Source organism: Rana temporaria, chromosome 1 (genome assembly GCF_905171775.1).
Source record: "Rana temporaria chromosome 1, aRanTem1.1, whole genome shotgun sequence".
Lineage (NCBI taxonomy): Eukaryota > Metazoa > Chordata > Amphibia > Anura > Ranidae > Rana > Rana temporaria.
In genome coordinates, this window is record NC_053489.1 from 520205934 (window position 1) to 520226189 (window position 20256).

The window sequence follows — 20256 nt, forward strand, 5'->3', positions numbered from 1 at the left end:
AGCATACCTCTATGTTCCGAGGAACATAGGCATTTGTCATTATATAAACAAAGGAAACTGTAGATGTATACATGACTGATTCATTATTTAAAATATATTTAAAGGTAAAGTTTAATCTGTGAATATTTTGACTTATATGGTTAACCCCCCCCCCCCCCCATCAAAACATCAGAATCCAATGTTTAAAAAAAAACTTTCAGTTTTCATCACATAATTTATTTTAGACCCAGTAACATCATTTCTGGGTCTCTGTGCTTCTCTATGAACTAGAGAGCGATTGATGTAAAGGTAAATTGGAAGAAAAACAGCCTGCAAAAGAGAGCCACTTCCCATGCCTCTGATTTTTCTCTCTCTTGGACAGCTACACTGGTGAAAAAGTATCAGTATCCATCAGTGGCGGCTGGATATTTTTTTTTGGGGGGGTGGCAAACAATGACATGTCATGTATGTCAGACAGGTATTTTGTATGGCAAATACATTTGATTTTATCTGATGTTCTATATATTTCTTTTTTGGCACTGTTTGTCATTTATCTTTACGATGTCTTAATAAAATTTGTACTTTTTTTACTCACCTTTGGCACTAGGTGTTTTCTTGCTTTCTTGCAATTTGAATAGTGGATTGGACAGACCTGGGTTTTCTTTATACACACACACCAATCCCTCTAGATTTTATCAACTTATTACATAGTCACTGTAATTTTTCCAAACTATAACAGTGTTCACTATATTAATTCTTTTTTTTTTTTTGCATGCCTTTGTCAGAGTGCTTACACTAGTCACTTTCAAATCACAAAAAAATAATTATTTCAGCAACGTCTTAGGCCCCCTGGTGTTATAGTTTGTCCCTAACCCTGTCACTGATACTTTTTCTGATTTATGCGTAAATGTGCAAAACAAAAATGTAAAAGAGGAATCTATTTTTTTTTATTAAACTGCATATTATCACTACATATTAAGTGCAAGTGGTATCAAATTAAAACAATTTTATGATAGTGACCCTTTAAATACATTTTTGTTGGGATAACAAGATTTCTGTACTTAACGTAAAATCTTTAAGTCTTTTGAGGGACACAAAATAGTAGAACCTTTTGGATATGTGAGTTATACTGCTGCCTACATGAGGTTTGGATAATGGCAAAACAAAAAACATTGGGCAACTTAGTATAACCCTGGCAGCCAGGCCAATAACACAGAGGGGTGGCACCTGTATTCCTCAATAGACTTCAAAAATATTGTACATTAAGTACAAAAACATATTTTTCTTTATCATTCATAGAGAGACTTTAGTAAACCTTGGACATGTAAGGAGTCCACAAGCAGTTCAACTGAAGAGTGAGCAAAAGCTCCTAAGAAAACCAAAAGATGTGAGATTTTATTAGAATGAATCCCTGAATGGTGACTTGATGGAGAAGAAATTAACAAATATGGAAAGAACATTGCAAAGGCTGACACCAAGGATCAACCTGGTATTCCAGGGAAGGGAAATTAGGACAAAGTCAAATAGACAAAGACATAGAAAAAGCATCCTTAATCCTTGACTTCAGGGAGAGGAAGTTTTATAACATAAAAGATGTTCCCAGATAGAAAGTCTAGAGGAGTGAGGAGAAATCTATCCAACAGGGAGACAAATTGGCATTAAAACCTGACAAAAGCATAAAGTGATTGAAAAGGCTGTTTTTTTTTTTTTTTTAGTTAAAAATAACCAACATGTTATACTTACCTGCTCTGTAAAGTGGGTTTGCACAGAGCAGCCTGGATCCTCCTCTTCTCAGGTTCTTCTCGGGTTCCTTTTCAGTGCTCCTGGCCCCTCCCTCCTGTTGAGTGCCCCCACAGCAAGCAGCTTGCTATGGGGGCACCTGAGCCAAGCCACAGCTCCCTGTGTCCATTCAGGAATGGATCCTTGGCCCAGCCCTGCCCCCTTTCTCTCCTCATTGGCTGACTGACTTTAATTGATAGCAGTGGGAGCCAATGGCGTCATTCTGCTGTTTCAGCCAATGAGGAGGGGAGTCCTTGGCAGTCGAGACAATAATACAACATCGCTGGATCTAGATGGGGCTCAGGTAAGTATTATGGAGGCTGAGGGGGGCTGCTGCACACAGAAGGCATTTGATCTTAATGCATAGAATGCATTATAATAAAAAACCTTCTGCCTTTACAATTACTTTAAAATCTTTCCCACACCCTCCAAAATTAAAGTAAATGAAAGGTTTTGGCAAACTCTGAGCTGACAAACTGACAATTAATGATACTTTAGCAACATCCACCAGCGTCATTTTAAATTTCTTACCGTGTTCTTCCCCCGCCATGCCGAGATTTGCATGTGCTTCAGCCTCTTTTCTTCCACCATCATTGTGAATTTCTTTGGCTGTCTGAAAACAGCATTCAAAGAAGTGATTTGAAAGCCAGTGGCCATCGTTTCTGAAGTACTGTGCAAGTGCAAACTGATTTTTGTAGACTTCTTCATAGTGACCTGCAAAAGCAAAACGTGTACGAATTACATTTTGCAGTAAAAAAGTATAATATAGTATATTAAAAATATGAAGAAAATCATTTTTCTTTTTAGTTACCACATAGTAAAATCAGCATCATATTTCCATTTCGCAAAGCAAATTTGTTAAAAAAAATGCTATATCTAAGTGTATAATATTTTTCAATATATCTAAGTTTATAATATTTTCAATATATTTTCCTTCTGTATTATGTTTAACCACTAGACCTTTGGTAGGTTTTACCCCCTTCATGACCATTGCATTTTTTTCTATTCAGCACTGTGGTAATTTAACTGGTAATTGCTCAGTCATGCAACACTGAACACAAATTACATTTATATCATTTTATTCACACAAATAGAGCTTTCTTTTGGTGGTATTTGATCACCAATGATCAATTTTTTTTTTATTATTTATATGAAAGAAAAAAGACAGAAAAAAAAATCCTAATAAATTTAGGCCAAAAAGTATTCTGCCACTTATCTTTGGTAAAACAAATCCCAATAAGTATATATTAATTGGTTTGTGTGAAAGTTATAGCATCTACAAACTATGATATATACTAGAATTTACACAAATATAGACACTAAACTAGCAATGGCGTTGATCAGTGGCTGTGATAGTGTGGCGGAAAAATCTGTCACTAACTGGCTGGGAGAGACACTAACTGACTGACAATAACATCAGTGACAATACTGTACACTGTACTAATGACACTGATGGGTGACAGGGGTGATCAGGAGGGCATTCAAGGGAATAACAGTGCGCCTAACAAGTGTATGTGTGCTGCTTTTACTCACAGGATCTGTCTTTTCTCGCTGAACTTAAAGTTCATTTCAAGGAAAAGAAAAACAAGATTCCTGTTCTGTGTTTGGTGTTCTGTGTGTTTGTAAACACAGAACTCTGTGCTGAGATTTGGTAGTATTTAATCACCACAGTTTTTTTTAGATTTTGCTATATAAAATATATATATAAAAAATGTTTCTTTGTTTCTGTTATAAAATGTTGCAAATAAAAAAAAATTCTTCAAAAAAAAAAAATGAGGCCAAAATGTATTCTGCTACATTTCTTTGGTAAAAATTCAGGGGCCAGGGCCAGATACACAGCAGAAATACGACGGAGTATCTCAGATACTCCGTTGTATCTCTGAGGCCCCGTACTCACGACCAAACATGTCTGCTGAAACTGGTCCGTGGACCAGTTTCAGCGGACATGTTCGTTCGTGTGTAGGCAGTAACGGACAGAATTCCAGCAAACAATCGTCGGCCAGACCGTTTTCCAACGAACAACTGTTTCCTGGTCTTGCTTTAAAACAGTCTGCTGGAATCGTGTCCGTCAGACATGTTCGGTCGTCTGTACACAAAAGCAGCGTACAAAAACCCTGCGCATGCTCAGTCCAAATGAGGAGACGGGAGCGCTCGTTCAGGTAAAACTCGCGTTTGTTTGGGATATGGCACATTCGTCATTAGAAACCTTTTATTCTAGCAAGAGAACAATGTCTTAAAAAGGCGCACTAAACCACATTTTCTTGCCTCGTTTTATTAATTCTTCTCTTGCTAGAATAACCCCGTTCTCTTGCTGATGCAATTTCAATAGAGTTGTCCCATACTGAAATGTCACATTTCTTGCTTGTGATGTAATCCTTTAATAATGTTTTCTATGCCAGACGTGTGTTTTGGTTGGTGGTCCTCCATAATTTATAGTAGTCATTTTTGTAAAGGAATGTGCATTTTTTTTTGTTTTTTTGTTGTTTCTAGTTATGTCACCATTTAAAATATTTTTTTTTTACATGTTTTTTTTTTTTTGTGTTTCATTAGAGAATATTAAACCATGTTGGCACACCAAATGTCCCCCCCCCCCAAGGAGTGTGTCCTTTGTAAATTACCCATTGTATATTTATTAAAGGTTTGCTGCCTAATAATCCCCACAGTATAACAAACAATAGACATGTTTTCAAATGAAAGCAAAAAGCCTTTTATTCAGGCAAATGTCATCTCAAAAAATAAACAGAACGGCAGCACTAGAATAGATAGCAAACTATATGCAAACTTGCATTTCCAACATGGTGAAGGATAAACTTCCAAGCCTCAGGAGCCAAACACAAAAATATGAAGCAGCAGCACACAAACAAAGGAACCCAAACTGTGGTAGTACAAACAATATGTCCTTTATGTGGAAGGAAATGGAAGGCAGAAAATCAACGTTTCCTCCTCTTTCCAGTCTTCCCTCCAGGCAGCCTTCCAGCGGATCTAACACGGGGTCTTGCAGGTGGGGTCGATGTGGCAGCAGGAGGATGGTGTTCCGCAAGCCGGGCCGGGTCACATAGCCCAGTGTCTGGGGTCAGCAGGCCCTTCTGCATCCACCAAAGGACCTGGTTCATCAGGGCCTTTGCCAGTCTTCTCTGGTCCTCCTCCCCTTCATTTAAATCGTGTGCCAATGAGGCACTGAAGGCCTCTGTGGGGTTGAGGGGGGCCCTCATGATGGCGCTTGCCTCCTGTATCATGCGGAGGCTTGCCTCCTCCACAGGCCTCAACTGCCTCCTTCGGCCTGATGGCCTCACCTGGGGGGGAGAAGACTGGCTGGTGGTGGTTCTCCTGGCCGGGGGGACCTGCTGCAGGCCACTGGGCCTAGCCTCCTCCTGGCTGCCACTGACCCCGGCCTCCTCCTGGCTGCCACTGACCCCGGCCTCCTCCTGGCTGCCACTGACCCCGGCCTCCTCCTGGCTGACAGACACCTGAGGATCTGCCACCTCCTGGCTGATCTCTTCTTCCTGTGTGGAAAAAAAAGGACATTTTTTACAATTTCGCTAAATAAAACCACACTCATTTTCATGTTTTTCGTTTAGAATTTTCTGTTCATTATTACTTGAATACACTCTACTTCTGACCCCTGCAGTTGTCATCCCTGACACCTATTTGTCTGTACACCTTTTTTTTTGCTTTTTCCCAGCTTGGCTTTTTTTTTACAATATCAAATCATTAATCCACCAAGAATTATTTACGCCAGAAATATAGAGGAAACTACTATACCTCCTCATCGAAGGGTGGCAGATCTGCATCTCTGTCAGCCAGGCCCTCTTCCTCCGACTCTGCAGGGCTGTGGTCATCTGGGGAAGGTCCGCTGGAAGGTAGCATGGAGGAAAGGTTGGAAGAAAGACTCGACATCGTTTTCCTGCCTTCCATTTCGTCCCGCAAAAAAGCCATCTGTTTATAATACCACAGTTTGGGTTCCTTTGCTTGTCTTGCTGCTGCTCCCGATTTTAGGCTTTTATTAGCTTTGTATGCTCTCCTGTATGTGCTTCTGAGGTTGGCAAGTTTATCCTTCACCATGTTGGCAGTGCATCCTGGCACCCAAGTTTGCATATAGTTTGCTAGCTCTTCTAGTGCTGCCGCTCGTACCTCTTTATTGCAATATAATGCGTGTTTTGAATTCCACAGGATGGGCGTGTCCTGATATTTTTGAAGTAAGGGCTCTATAGCTTCCTTGGTTTGTAGTTGGTCCATTGAATTGTTTGAAAAATTATATTTCTTTTTGAGTCTAGATTCCAAAAACATAAACCACAGAAAAAAAAATATTCAAAAGGATCAGCGTTGACCTTGATCTAATATGTGTCTTCAAATTTATTACCTATATCTAATTACAAACACAGTCTCTCTTGTTTAAACAATGATTGGCAGCTCGGCCGCATTGCTTGTACCAAACATTGATTTGCTAGATGCAGAGCCATTGTTAACATTGCATTAAATAATTTTAATATAGAAAAATAAACAATGCTTACAAATGACAGTATTCATCTAGGCACTCTTTCATGTGTAAATTTCATGCCCCTGAAAATGGATGACATAAAAGACACTTCCTAATGACCTCTGTACAACCAACACTTGAACAATACTTTGCCTGATCTGAATTCAAAAACTTGTCAATGAGGTACAGCATTGTTCACATCTCTATTTTGTGAGGTGTCCAAAAGTATTTGAATACCAAAATAACATTGTGGTACCCCATAGACAGAATAGCTTAAAAAGGGTGCAACCAACAGCCCAAATCCCCATCCCATGTGTCTACATTTTCAAGGCCTCTGCTGATCACATTTTTAATTTCCTTACCTTCCTGTCTCTCGCTCCTCGTTTCTCACGCTCGCCTAATTACCGCATAAGATGCGTAATCACGGCGTGCACCTTTTAAACACTCCGCGTATTTATTAAACCCCGCCCTCGTCACCTTTGCGAGGCCCCTAATCAATGAGTTTAGGAAATATGGCGTTAACTGTGTATGTTCTGGATGCGCTCGAAGATTCTCCGCGTAAACGACGTAAACACGTTGTTTGCATTCTCTACACTCCGCGTATGTATTAAACGCCGCCCTCTTCTCCGCCCATGGCGTAAAAATTCATCTTTTCCACGCCCATAATCTCTGTGGGAAAGGAAAGATGGCGATGTCACACGAGCGGGCACGATGCTCTCATGCCACAAGTGAAGGGACAGAGGCAGGGACGTCACGATCAAGGCCAAGAAGATACAAAGCCACTAATATGCGGTTCCAGGAAATGGTGGAGTTAGTTTACATCATGCGAAAGAAGGACTATGATGGTGAATTAGGGCCATACAAGACCCCTAACCGCCGAAAGGCACATATTATGGACAAGGTGGCGAGGAGAATGCAGAGGATGTTTGGGATCACCAGGTCCAAGGAACAGCTGAGGAAACGATGGTCAGACTTAAAATTGAGGGAGCCACATCAGATGAAGAAAATACTTAAAATTCTGCGTAAAAGTAAGTAAATATATATTGGGGTTGGGGGGGGGGTGGGTGATTGTCTGCAATAATGTGTTGCCATGTATATTTCACCATCTGCCTCCTTGGCCTGCTTGTAATTGTAAAGTTGTCATTTATTTTTTATGACATAAATACCTACATATTTACAAATAGTGTTCTTAGTAAACCACGTAACATCACATAGTTTCTCAGAAAGGCTCGGTTATTCCAGGAACAACACACCTGGACATGGCTTACTGGCCAAAAACTTTGTTTGTAAACATTGTGTAAAAGCTAGTTCTACAAAATAAAATTAGGAGAATGGGAAAGGCAAACAGGATTCATTCTAAAAACAGTGGTAATAAAGCAGATGTTTTCACATCTGCAATGCAGAGCACCTGTGTCTCCCCAAACCAAAAAAGGGTTTTGGTAGGGTCTCCCAGAAATACTGTTTAGGGGGGACATCCATGTGTGTCACTTTGCTAAAAAGGGGCAGGATCAGAGCTTGCCATATAGAAGTAATTGCAAAATGTAGGTTTGGTGAAAGATAAAAGTAACTAAATGAAAGCATCTTCTAAGCAATGTGTGCAATTTATGCTCTCCAATATCTGTGTGCTGATGAGTCTACATTTTTTTTTGTTTATTTCAGGGGAAAGAAGTCGCCAGCATTTGGAGGAGGCAGAGAGGGCCAGACAAGGCCAAAATCTGCCATCTCAACATGTGGAGGAGGAGGAGGATGTGGAAAAAAGAAGAGGATGTGGAAGGAGAAGAGGATGTGGAAGGAGAAGAGGATGTGGAAGGAGAGGAGGAAGGAAGAAAGGAGGAAGGAAGAGAGGAGGAAGAAGTAATTTTGGACTTAGAATTTATAGCAGATGAAGGGCAAGTGGCGGAAGAACAATTAGGCGAATTGAAAGAAGGTGGATTGATGGATGAAGGAGGAGTCCAAGATGATGGGGAAGTGGTGGAAGAAGGAGGAGTGATAGAAGATGATGGGGAGGTGGTGGAAGAAGGAGGAGTGATAGAAGATGTCGAAGAGGTGGAAAGGAGAAGCCCATCAGGTCAGTGTCACCCTAGCTTGATTCCAAAAAACATATGTAGATAGGCCTCATCGAAAAATAATGTTGTAAATGACATTTTTTTTTTTTTTTTTAGGGGAGGAGGATGGTGTGCCAATATTTTCACGTGCAAGTGCTGCTATAATTATTCAGCAGGTAATGGAGTGCAGCACTGAAATGCACAATATGCGTGAAAGGATGGTTGTCATGGAAGAGAATTTAACAAATGTCCTTTTGGAATGCTGCACGGAAATGGACAATATGCGGCAAAGAATGATGGTCATCGAATCTAATTTTAAAAATATTATTGACATGATAGGCCGTGTCAAAGACTGAAACACCCCCCACCCATCTCCCGCCCCCACAAACATTTTTACTGTTTTAATAATGAATACGCCAAAATTTGAAGATACACACACAGTGTGCCAACATGTGCTATCTGCCATCACAGAATATCTAGTGTCTGTGCTTTGTGGGTCCAACCCCCTCCTCCATCCTCAAGTAGTTGAGAGGAAGGGTTTGCTCCCACAGAACACAGACCTTGATCACCCATGATGTCAGATAGCACATGTGGCCATTTGTCTGTTTAACCAATGACATTTGGCGAGTTTGCACTGAATGTGTGTATCTTCCAATTTTGGCGTGTTCCAGTGTGAAAGCACACCATGACTGACTGCTGTTGTGAGTTTTTATATTTTTTGAATTGGATTTTGTTACTTTTTGACCATGTTGAACATTTTGGGATACTATAAAGTTTAGACCATAAAGAATAAACAACGCCAAAAAATAAAAAAGATATATATATAGAATTATAAATCTCTCTAATCACTGAATTTAGTGAAGTCGAGATTTGACTCCAAAATCTCCCAAAAAAATTTGCTTATTGAAAAACACACCAAAAAAAAATGCTTAAAAAAATATTGGTTTTTGTGCATAAAAAATATGCCGAGAAAAACAAAAAAAAAGGCGGTAAACACCCCACCAAAAATAGTCTATATATATATATGTAAACAATAAATCTAACTATATTTGATAAAAAAAATTGTGAACTTGTTAAAAAATGTATAATCTGCATAATATTTTTGGTTGAATTACCTGAAAAAAAAACAAAAAAAAAAATTTTTTGTAGACTCCTAAGTACAAAAGCAGGGAGTAATGAAAAAAATATAAAATAATTTTTGGGGTCATGAACAAGCAAAAATTAAAATACTTGACCTCAAAATTTACAAATGGAGTTGCTTCTTATTTCTAGACTCAATACCCTGTTTGTAGATGAGTGAATACTGTGCAAAATGTGGTTAGTTACTAAAAGTGGAGAAATCAATTATGCATTAAAATGGCAGAAGTTAGTTAGAGAACCAGGAAGACAGATAAAAAGAGAAAAAGCATTAATGACAAACAACTGTATAAAGTCCAATGGTCTAATTATTTATTAGTTGAGAGAATATTCCTTTCTTTGGGGGCCGAATTAGAAAGAAATATGATCTGACATAGCAATGGCCCCCCGACCCATGAAGTACTCAACATATTTGTCGCGTACCTCACGAGCTGATTGGGGGGGCCAAGCCAGCGCGACCAGTGTCCAGCCCGGGAAGGGGATCTGAGGGTAGTCTTGCCTCAGAACCGATGTCGGGTAGGTACGTCTGGGAGTGCCTGCGTAAAAAGTTGTGCAAAATGCAGCAGGCAAATACAACGGTGTCCAATTTATATTCCGCCAGATGTATCGATGTCCTGAACAGGCGGAACCGGTTGGTGAGTATCCCAAAGGCATTCTCGACTACCCTCCGAGCCCTGGCCAACCGAAAATTAAACACACTCCTCTCTGAGGTGAGGGTCCTCTGGGGAAAAGGCCGCATGAGGTGAGGACCAAGCCCGAAAGCCTCGTCCGCTAGGAACACAAACGGAAGTCCTTCCACATTATCTTCATCTGGTGGCAATGCCAGACCACCAGCTTGGAGACGATCATAGAAATCAGTCCGTGCGAACACTCCCCCATCAGACATCCGGCCGTTCTTCCCCACGTCCACATATAGAAACTCATACTGTGCCGACACCACCGCCATCAACACAATACTATGATAACCCTTGTAATTATAATAGTAGGACCCCGAGCGGGGTGGGGGCACAATGCGGACGTGTTTCCCATCTATTGCTCCACCGCAGTTTGGAAAATCCCACCGCTGGGCAAATTGGGAAGCCACAGACTGCCATTCCTGTGGTGTGGAGGGTAGCTGTGGGGACAAACAAAAAAAGAGATTTAGTACTTTGGCACAAAAACATCCTACAAGCATCCTTGTGACAGTTCACAGTATTAAAATTGCATTTGAAAAATGTGCATGGAGAATTTGGGAAATGAAATATATAGGGCCACTTCATTAAGAGACTCCACAGCCCTCTGATGGGGACAATAAAAGTTTGAAGGGGGGGGGGGGGGACACAAAAACCAAAAAGTCCTGTTTTAAAAAATGGCAAGGTGGGTTTGTCCCTAGGATAGCATGCTAGACAGGTTAATATTGGGTAAGGGACAAATATGCAGGTAGCTCAAGAATAAAACATGTAAAGCTTATATCAACATGCATAGGGAGAAAAGGGAACGTTAGTTAAACACACAGCATATCTGGGAAATGAAAAAAAAAGTTAGTTGGCCACATTATTACAGCCAGGAAACTTACCTTAATATACTCCTCATGCATAACTTTGATGATGGCAGCACACGTGTCCGGTATGATGACCCCAAGCGCCTGCGGAGAGATGCCTGTCGAGAACTTGAGGTCCTGCAGGCTCCTCCCAGTCGCCAGGTACCGCAACGTGGCAATAAGCCTCTGCTCGGCCGTGATGGCTTGGCGCATCACAGTGTCCTGCCTCGTGATATAGGGGGACAGAAGATCCAGCAGACGGTTGAATACGGGGTCCGTCATGCGGAGAAAATTCCTAAAGTCATTAGGATTATTCTCCTGGAGTTCCCTAAGCAGAGGCATATGTGAGAACTGGTCACGCTGGCGCAACCAATTCTTGGTCCAGAAACGCCTCCGCCCCCTGTTTCTGGCCAAAGTACTGGACAAATGAACATATCCAGCAGCCATCCCATAAACAGCACCAACTCGCGAAAATTGACGCTGCTGCTCCATCATGGCTTCAAACCGGCCGGCTGGTCAGTCAAGAACACACTGAAACAGAAAGCACTCGCAAATCCAGCACTACCTGCGACAAACGCGTGACAAACAGATACGAGCGCACAGGATGCAACTGCTAAAGCAGAAACAACCTGCTAGCCTATAGCCGAATGACAACTACGTTACCGCAAGCACACGCACTGAACCCGTGAATACACGCTGTCAAAGCCTGGAGACCGAGAAGCGCGAATCAGCTCTAACCAAACCTTCACTAACACGAGCAAACCCGTAACTAGCAAAAGAGGAACAGAGGGCGGCGCCATTAAGTTTGGTCTTCCCCTTTATAGTGACGTCGTACGTAGTTTACGTGCAGGCGTTCCGGTACGACGGTAATTTGGTCCGCTGGTGTGTACACGCCAGCGGAACAAAACACAAATCAGCCTTGTACGCCGGAAACTGTCGGGCAGACAGTTTCCAGCGCACAGATCCGGTCGTGAGTACAAGGCCTCAGAGTATCTATGCGACTGATTACGCATTGATAGCCCTTAGATCCGACAGGTGTAATTGTTTTACACCTGTAATTGTTTTACACCTATCTCTTACGTTTCCGTAAGAGATAGGCCGCCTAAAGATAAACATGCCCCCTAGGTGGCGTAGCCAATGTTGAGTATGGACGTCGTTCCCGCGTCGAAATTTGACAATTTTACGTTGTTTGCGTAAGTCGTCCGTAATTAGGGCTGGACATAATTGACGTCCACGTCGAAACCAATAGGTCCGTGCGGTGTACTTAGCCGTAATGCACACTGGGATATGTACACGGACGGCGCATGCGCCGTTCTTAAAAAACGTCAATCACGTCATGTCACACTTCATATACATAAAACACTCCCCCCACATCCTCATTTGAATTAGGCGCGCTTACGCCGGCCCCATTTACGCTACGCCGCCGTTACTTTGCAGGCAAGTACTTTGTGAATACAGTACTTGCCTTGCAAACTTACGGCGGCGTAGTGTAAATGCCATACGCTACGCCGCCGCAACTATGCGCCCGCCATCCTGAATCCAGCTATACATTTTTTACACAAAGTTGTCAATTTAATAAGATATTTCTCACATACAGCATGGGCATACTTAGAATTACATCCCAAAACACATTCTGCTACTCCTTCTGAGTATGCCGATACCATATGTGTGAGACTTTTTTACTATCTGGACTAATTATGTACTGGACATTGTATCTTGTGTATCCCACAAACTAACCTATTGTATCAAAACGAATTTACTGTAATGGTCGCCTCTTTACGAGTGGTCGGGGAATCTAGCTTAGTGTATGAACACCTATAGCAGTCTTAGTTCCTAGAAGTCAAGCAAGCCTAGTCTACTGGTATATGGCTGACCCCAGGAATGCCATGTTTACTGACCAGGAAGTAAAGGAGGCTAAAGGATGGAAGAAGAAGATTTATTTTGGTTTGAGGAGTACAGTTATCCACAGGGAATGGCTGGAACTGGTGTCTCACAGGAACATAGTCAGTTGGGCATGCAGGTGGGTTAGTTCAGGCACAGGCAGAAACATGGTCAGCATGCGGGCAAACTGGAAGAAATGTGGTCAATAAACAGGAACACTTATTCTAGATACATTGGTCTGGTGACATTGTGACGAGTGTGGTGGTGATCAGAGAACTGTGACTGGCTGCACTATTAGGGCTCATTCACACGTGTTTGTGTATCACTCGCTCAAAGGTAAAAAACTAAACCAAAAAGACGATGTGTGGGTTTCTGCAGCTTAATGGTGTGTGCTACCCATACATATAACCCTTCTAAACAATGTTGCACTACCCTTTAAACAATATAACATATGTGAATTGCAATATTGTATTATTGTAATTGCATTGTGTATTATTGTAATTCACATATGGTATATTGTTTTAAGGGTAGTGCAGCATTGTTTAGAAGGATCATTCACACGTGAGGTTGGGTACAATAAAACCTCATACCACCCCTCAACCACTACCCCATTTAGCTGCAGAGGCAGTGACTGAGAGTGTACCCCTGCCATGGCTGAGATGCTTAGCTTTGCATCTATGGCAGAAACTATACCCCCGGTATGCCTGCCGATTGTGATCCATTCAAGGGAATAGGGCTGCTTGTGTGGGGTGCAAGGGGTTAAAGCAGGTAGTGAGGAGAAGATTCAATGTCTCCTCACTGCCTGTCAAATGCTCTCTGAAGAGTGATCCAAACAAGGATGGCTCTTCAAAGAGCATTGCACGTGTGAGTCTTTATGGTGACACAATGACCGGTGTGACAGTAATCAGAGACACAGTAACTGGTGTGGCAGTAATCAGGGACACTGTAACTGGTGTGGCAGTGATCAGGAACACAGTAACTGGTGTGGCAGTGATCAGGGACACTGTAACTGGTATGGCAGTGATCAGGGACACTGTAACTGGTGTGGCAGTGATCAGGGACACAGTAACTGGCGTGGCAGTAATCAGGGACACTGTAACTGGTATGGCAGTGATCAGGGACACTGTAACTGGTGTGGCAGTAATTAGGGACACCTTAAAGTGGAAATAAACCCTCACATATACCCAGTAAAGTACTTTGTACACTATTTAGACAGTGAACATTGTGTTACAAATTTACAAATCTGTCTTCCTATTTCAGCAGTGGGGAGGGGGGGGGGGTATTGGCATACACTGTGTGACAGGTGATTGGAGGAACCCCCCCCCCCCCAACTCCACATAGGCAGAGGAATGAAGAAACTTGCAGTGCTGTGTGAATAGACAAGCTCTCTGTCTCTCTATCTCTATGCGCACCCCCCCCCCCACACACACACACACAAATTTCCAGCTGCTTTTATCTCCTGTGTCGTTGAACTTGTCAGAAGTTACCATGCTGATAACAGAGGAACGGAGCAGCAGAAAGACACAGGACTTAGGGCTTTGGAGAGAGATAAGTAAACACTGCAGATATATGTGCCTAGGTCAGATTTCATGAATGGGGTTTACATCCACTTTAACTGGGGTGGCTATGATTAGGGACGTTATGACCGGTGTGAAGGTGATCAGGGACCCTGTAACTGCTGTGGCAGCGATCAGGGACACTGTAACTGCTGTGACGGTGTTTAGGGACACTACAACTGGTGTGGCAGTGTTTAGAGATGCTGTAACTGGTGTGGCAGTGATAAAGGATTATGTGATTGGTATGGCGGTTTTAGGAATACTATAACTGATGTGGTAGTGATCAGGGACACTGTAACTACTGTGGTGGTGATCAGTGATACTGTAACTGGTGTGGCGGTTATTAGGGATACTGTAACTGGTGTGCTAGTGTGGAGGTGATCAGAGACAATATAACTGGTGTGGCGATGAACAGGGACTGCTGTGTCATTGATCAGGATACTTTAATTGGTGTGGTGCTGATTAGGGATACTGTAACTGGTGTGGCAGTAATCAGGGACAATATAACTGGTGTGGCGGTGATCAGGGACACTGTGACTGGTGCGGCAGGGATTAGGGACACTGTGAGTGGGTGGCGGTGATTAGGGATACTGATTGGTGACAGTATGTAAAAAAATACTACATAGATATATATAGATATCAGGGGCGGACTGACCATTGAGTCACTCGGGCACTGCCCGAGGGCCCCATGCCACTAGGGGGGCCCCATCAGGGTTGCCAGGCTCAGTAAAACCAGGGACAGTATGTAAAAATCTATGTTTTTTTTACATCTGTCCCTGATATGTCTGAAACCGACATGCTTTTAATGTGAAAATCCCAAGATTTTAGCTGCCCCGCCTCTGCACTGCCTCCTGGCGTGGTGGCCATCTGTAAGTTCAGGGGCCCCATAATCTTCTATTGCCCGGGGGCCCCATGAGTTGTCAGTCCGCCCCTGATAGATATATATCTATATATATCTATAAATATATAGCGATATATAGATATATATACAGTGGATAGAAAAAGTCTACACACCTGTTAAAATGTCAGGTTTCTGTGATGTAAAAAAATGAGACAAAGATAAATCATTTCAGACTTTTTTTTCACCTTTAATGTTACCTATAAACTGTACAACTCAGTTGAGCAACAAACTGAAATCTTTTAGGTGGAGGGAAGTAAAAAAAAAAAAAATTATAATAATAAAGGTTGCATAAGTGTACACACCCTTAAACTAATACTTTGTTGAAGCAACTTTTGATTTTATTACAGCACTCAGTCTATCCTGCACCGCCACTGAAAACAATACATTGCATACATCTATGTATTGTCACTGGCGCCGCTGCCGCCCACTATTCAGCTTGCCGACCCCCTGGCGAGCACTGGAAATCTGAATAATGGCAGCTGGTTGGCTGTGGAAGTGTCTATCAGAGCCAGCGGCTTCTTTCTCTCTCCTCCTCCTCTTGGTCGCCACCAGGTATGGACAGATATGTTCCTCAGTGGGTATGGATGTAAAGAGAGAAAGGAAGCCACATAGCACAGTACCGCAGTATAAAAAGGGGGTTTTTTAATGAATAAAATATAAACTCACATTTAAAAAGGGCACAGAGTCTTGATACGATACGAGCAGCAAGCTCGTCTTTCTCCGTCTAGGCGTGTGCGCTCTAGTGCTCCTGGTCCCAGGATGGGCACAGTGGCTGTGTTTGATGGGCACAGTGGCGGCAATTGATGGGCACAGTGGTGGCAATTGATGGGCACAGTGAAGCTGCAATTGATGTTTTTTTTTTTCGTTTGCACCCCCCCAAAAATTTTGAACACCAGCCGCCACTGGTCTATCAGCATCTATATATAATATTTGCCTACTCTCCTTTGCAAAAACTCCAAATCTGTCAGATTGCGAGGGCATCTCCTGTGCACAGACCTCTTCAGATCACCCCACAGATTTTCAATCGGATTCAGGTCTGGGCTCTGGCTGGGCCATTCCAAAACGTGAATCTTCTTCTGGTGAAGCCATTCCTTTGTTGATTTGGATGTATGTTTTGGGTTCGTTTGAATGCTGAAAGGTGAAGTTCCTCTTCATGTTCAGCTTTTTAGCAGAAAAATGAAGGTTTTGTGCCAATATTGACTAGTATTTGGAACTGATCATAATTCCCTCTACCTTGACTTTTTTTGTCTAATTTTTTTACATCAAAGAAAACTGATATTTTAACAGGGGTGTGCAGACCTTTTATATCCAATATATATATATATATATATATATATATATATATATATATATATATATATATATATATATATATATATATACACACACACACACACACACACACACACTATATTACACTATATATGGTCATATTATTACAATACCCCATGTGGAAAATGGTGAAATAAACAGCTAAATGCAAAGAATTTGGTTTTCTATCCATTCAGTGCAGAAATTTACACTGTACCATCATACAGTGCAGTCCCGTAGGGCTGAAGAGACCGTATTTTTCTCTGTTACAGTTCACTAACACTTACAGAATTCATCGCCACCCTCAGCCTGTGAATGGATAGAGAAAGGAGAAGCATTAGACTCTGTCATTCCTCTGTCACTCTACTATCTCTGCCTTTCTGCATTCTCCTTGCACTACAGCACAACCAATTGGCTCCTTATGCTACTTTTCCTATCCCTAGTCTAAGCTCTTTTTGCACAGGGAATGCAAGCGGCCAATACCAAGTCAAGTGCAGGTACATATTCTTAAAAAGACACATTTAATGATGTATTAATGATCACAGAGCTGCATTAAAGTGTATCTAAACCTAAAACCACAAAATATAATATATTGCAGCTTACTAATTCTTGGTGCTGTGGCTACATTTTTCAAGCTTCTTATGCTTTATTTTCACCTGTTAATTCTGCAAATAACACACTTCCTGTCACTGGGTGGCTACGTCACTCCTTCACTGTGTCTGTGGAGTGAGCCATGGTTGTCAGCCTAGGCTGCTCCCCTGATATGGACCCCAAACATGTCTGTATCTGTTCATCATCTTTATTGTGCTGGAGTGAGGGTAATTGATAGTTTATAGAATATAGCTAGTATGGAAGATATTCTTCAATGCAAGCAGGAAGGACGTGTATTTCTGGCAAATCAACAGGCATCCTCTGCATTTGCTGACAATGTTTTTAGCTTAAAAAAATGGAAGATAACCCTCACATCTAATGCCGCGTACACACCATCACTTTATGTGATGAAAAAAACCCGACATTTTTAAAAACGTCAATTTAAATGACCGTGTGTGGGGGAAAACGTTGTTTTATGTCTTGTGAAAAAGGACAAAAAAAAATTGAAGCATGCTTCAATTTTATGTGTCGTTTTTCAAAACGTTGTTTTTTGTTTCACAAAAATTGACCGTGTGTAGCAAAAAACGACGTTTTTAAACCCGCGCATGCCCAGAAGCTAGTTATGAAGCGAGCTTCAATGGAAAAAAGTGGTGAACGTAACCTCGCTTTGCTAGAGCATTGTGGAAAAAAACGATGGTGTATAGGCAACGTCGTTTTTGAAAATTGAAGTTTTAAAAACGTCGTTTTTTACTTCACAGAAAATGTTGTTTTTTTCCATCACGTAAAGTGATGGTGTGTACGCGGCATAAGGACTGCAAGCTGCAATATACTACCTTTTAGTATTTGGGTTGTTATAATTTATTTTGTGTCTTTTTTATCTGCCAGGAGTTCAGAGTTCTGCACCTGACTCATTTATGCTATACTTCTGAACTTCATATACAATATCATTTAGTATAAACCTGCCCATGTCTGCTGCCACTTTCAATGTAATCAAACAGCAGTCTACATTCACTGTCATGACCCCTTCTGTGCCCAGATGGGCACACTTTCACTACTAAAAAATATAGCAAAGAAAATAAGGCAACCCAGAACATAACACCAGACCAGTATCCAAAATGTCATGCTGCTGTGCTCATGCATCATATGTAAGATCTGACAACGAGGCTTCAGAGCTTTAAGGTCTAAGGAACGGGAACTCAAATCTGCAGCTGTGTGTAAGAAAAAGACCCAAAAATATCCTATTGGGTAAAATCCTGATCTCAAAGCACTCATCACGGCTTTTAAGAAAACATGAAAGTCATGAGACATCTGCAGGGAGAGCAACAGGACTCCAATTTGTCCATTAAATAAAGCTGTAAACATTGATTGTTTGCTCTAGATTCTTGGCACAGTGAATCAGGCCAGATGTTAGGTCACTAAATGCTATCATCTCTAACTTCATTACACTATTCATTTAAAGCTGACCACAGAAGCTCGCAGTGGATAAGATATCTGCTTTTTTTTTATCTTCTGCTTCTTTGTATGCTGCATTTGAGGTGCAGGGAATTGAACATGTTTCATTGATAATCATTCAATAAACAATACTAAGAAACTCTTCGATAAAAAATGGAAACCACGGTTCATCTATAAAACAACGTTGAACTCATAGATTACATAGACAGATTAAAACCCATATTACCCTCATTTTTATTTTATTATATCCTTTTAATTTTTTACGCATTTAATTTCTCTTATGCCGCATACACACGATCGTTCTGATGGACCGTTTTCATCGGACCAAACCGATCGTGTGTAGGCCCCATCGGTTATCTATCCATAGGTTAAAAAAAGCAATCTTGTTTTAAATTTAACCGATGGATACCTAACCGATAGAAAAAAAAAACGATCGTTTGTAGGCACGTCCATCGGTTAAAAATCCACGCATGCTCAGAATCAAGTCGACGCATGCTTGGAAGCATTGACCTTCGTTTTTTTTTGGCACGTCGGTGTGTTTTACGTCACCGCGTTCTGACACGATCGTTTTTTTAACTAATGGTGTGTAGGCACGACGGACCATCAGTCAGCTTCATCGGTTAACCGATGAAAACAGTCCATCAGACCGTTTTCATCGGGTGGACCGATCGTGTGTACAGGGAAAAAGATTATATATTTATTTCCCCCCTTAATTTCTTATCAAGTTTTCTTATGCTGAAACATATATTTTTCACAGATTGTCTTGAACCAAAATGAAGATTTGGTAAAGCTTGCACATTAAATATATTGTATGTTTTGTATCAAAATCTATCCTTTTTAATGGCTCATACATATACGTATATCATTTGTAATCAACACTTCTTCATGTGACTGAAGCCGTGTACACACGATCGGTTTGTCCGATGAAAAAAGACCGATGGACTGTTTTCATCGGACAAACCAATCGTGTGTGGGCCCCATCGATCTTTTTTCCCATTGGTGTAAAAAAATAGAACATGTTTTACATTTTTCCTATGGATAAAAAAAACGATAGGATATTCCGATCGTCTGCGTGGAACTCCATCGAAAAAAAATCCATGCAAGCTCAGAATCAAGTCGATGCATGCTCGGAAGCATTGAACTTCATTTTTTTGGGCTTGTCATAGTGTTTTACAGTAGAGCTGCACGATTCTGGCCAAAATGAGAATCACAAATTTTTTGCTTAGAATGAAGATCACAATTCTCACGGCGTAAAATCTTTTACATTTATACAAAAAAAAAATGGGCTAACTTTGCTAGCTAGTTTTTTTTTAATTCATTAAAGTAATTTTTTTTCAAAAAAATTGCATTTGAAAAAACTTCTGTGCAAATACAGTGCAACATAAAATATTGCAACAACCGCCATTTTATTCTATAGGGTCTCTACTAACAAAAATATATAATGTTTGGGGGTTCTAAGTAATTTTCTAGCAAAAAAAAAATAATGATTTTAACTTGAAAAGAGCTGTCAGAAAAAGGTTTGGTGTTTAAGTGGTTAAACGTTCCCTAATTTACATGCAGAAGTTTATTCCTTTGATGTGATACAATGTTTAGACTTAACTTTCCACTCATAAAGAATGTTTTCAAAA

General features: G+C 41.2%; 1 protein-coding gene across 3 annotated transcripts in view; it reads right to left on the reverse strand.

The window, feature by feature from the left end:
• Positions 1 to 20256, reverse strand: part of TTC29 (tetratricopeptide repeat domain 29) — a 374706-nt gene that overhangs the window by 186113 nt on the left and 168337 nt on the right. For all 3 annotated transcript variants that reach the window (XM_040331767.1, XM_040331774.1, XM_040331760.1), the window contains exon 5: positions 2290 to 2472. In XM_040331767.1, coding sequence (XP_040187701.1) covers positions 2290 to 2472 — 183 coding nt within the window. The remainder of the gene's footprint in view (positions 1 to 2289; positions 2473 to 20256) is intronic.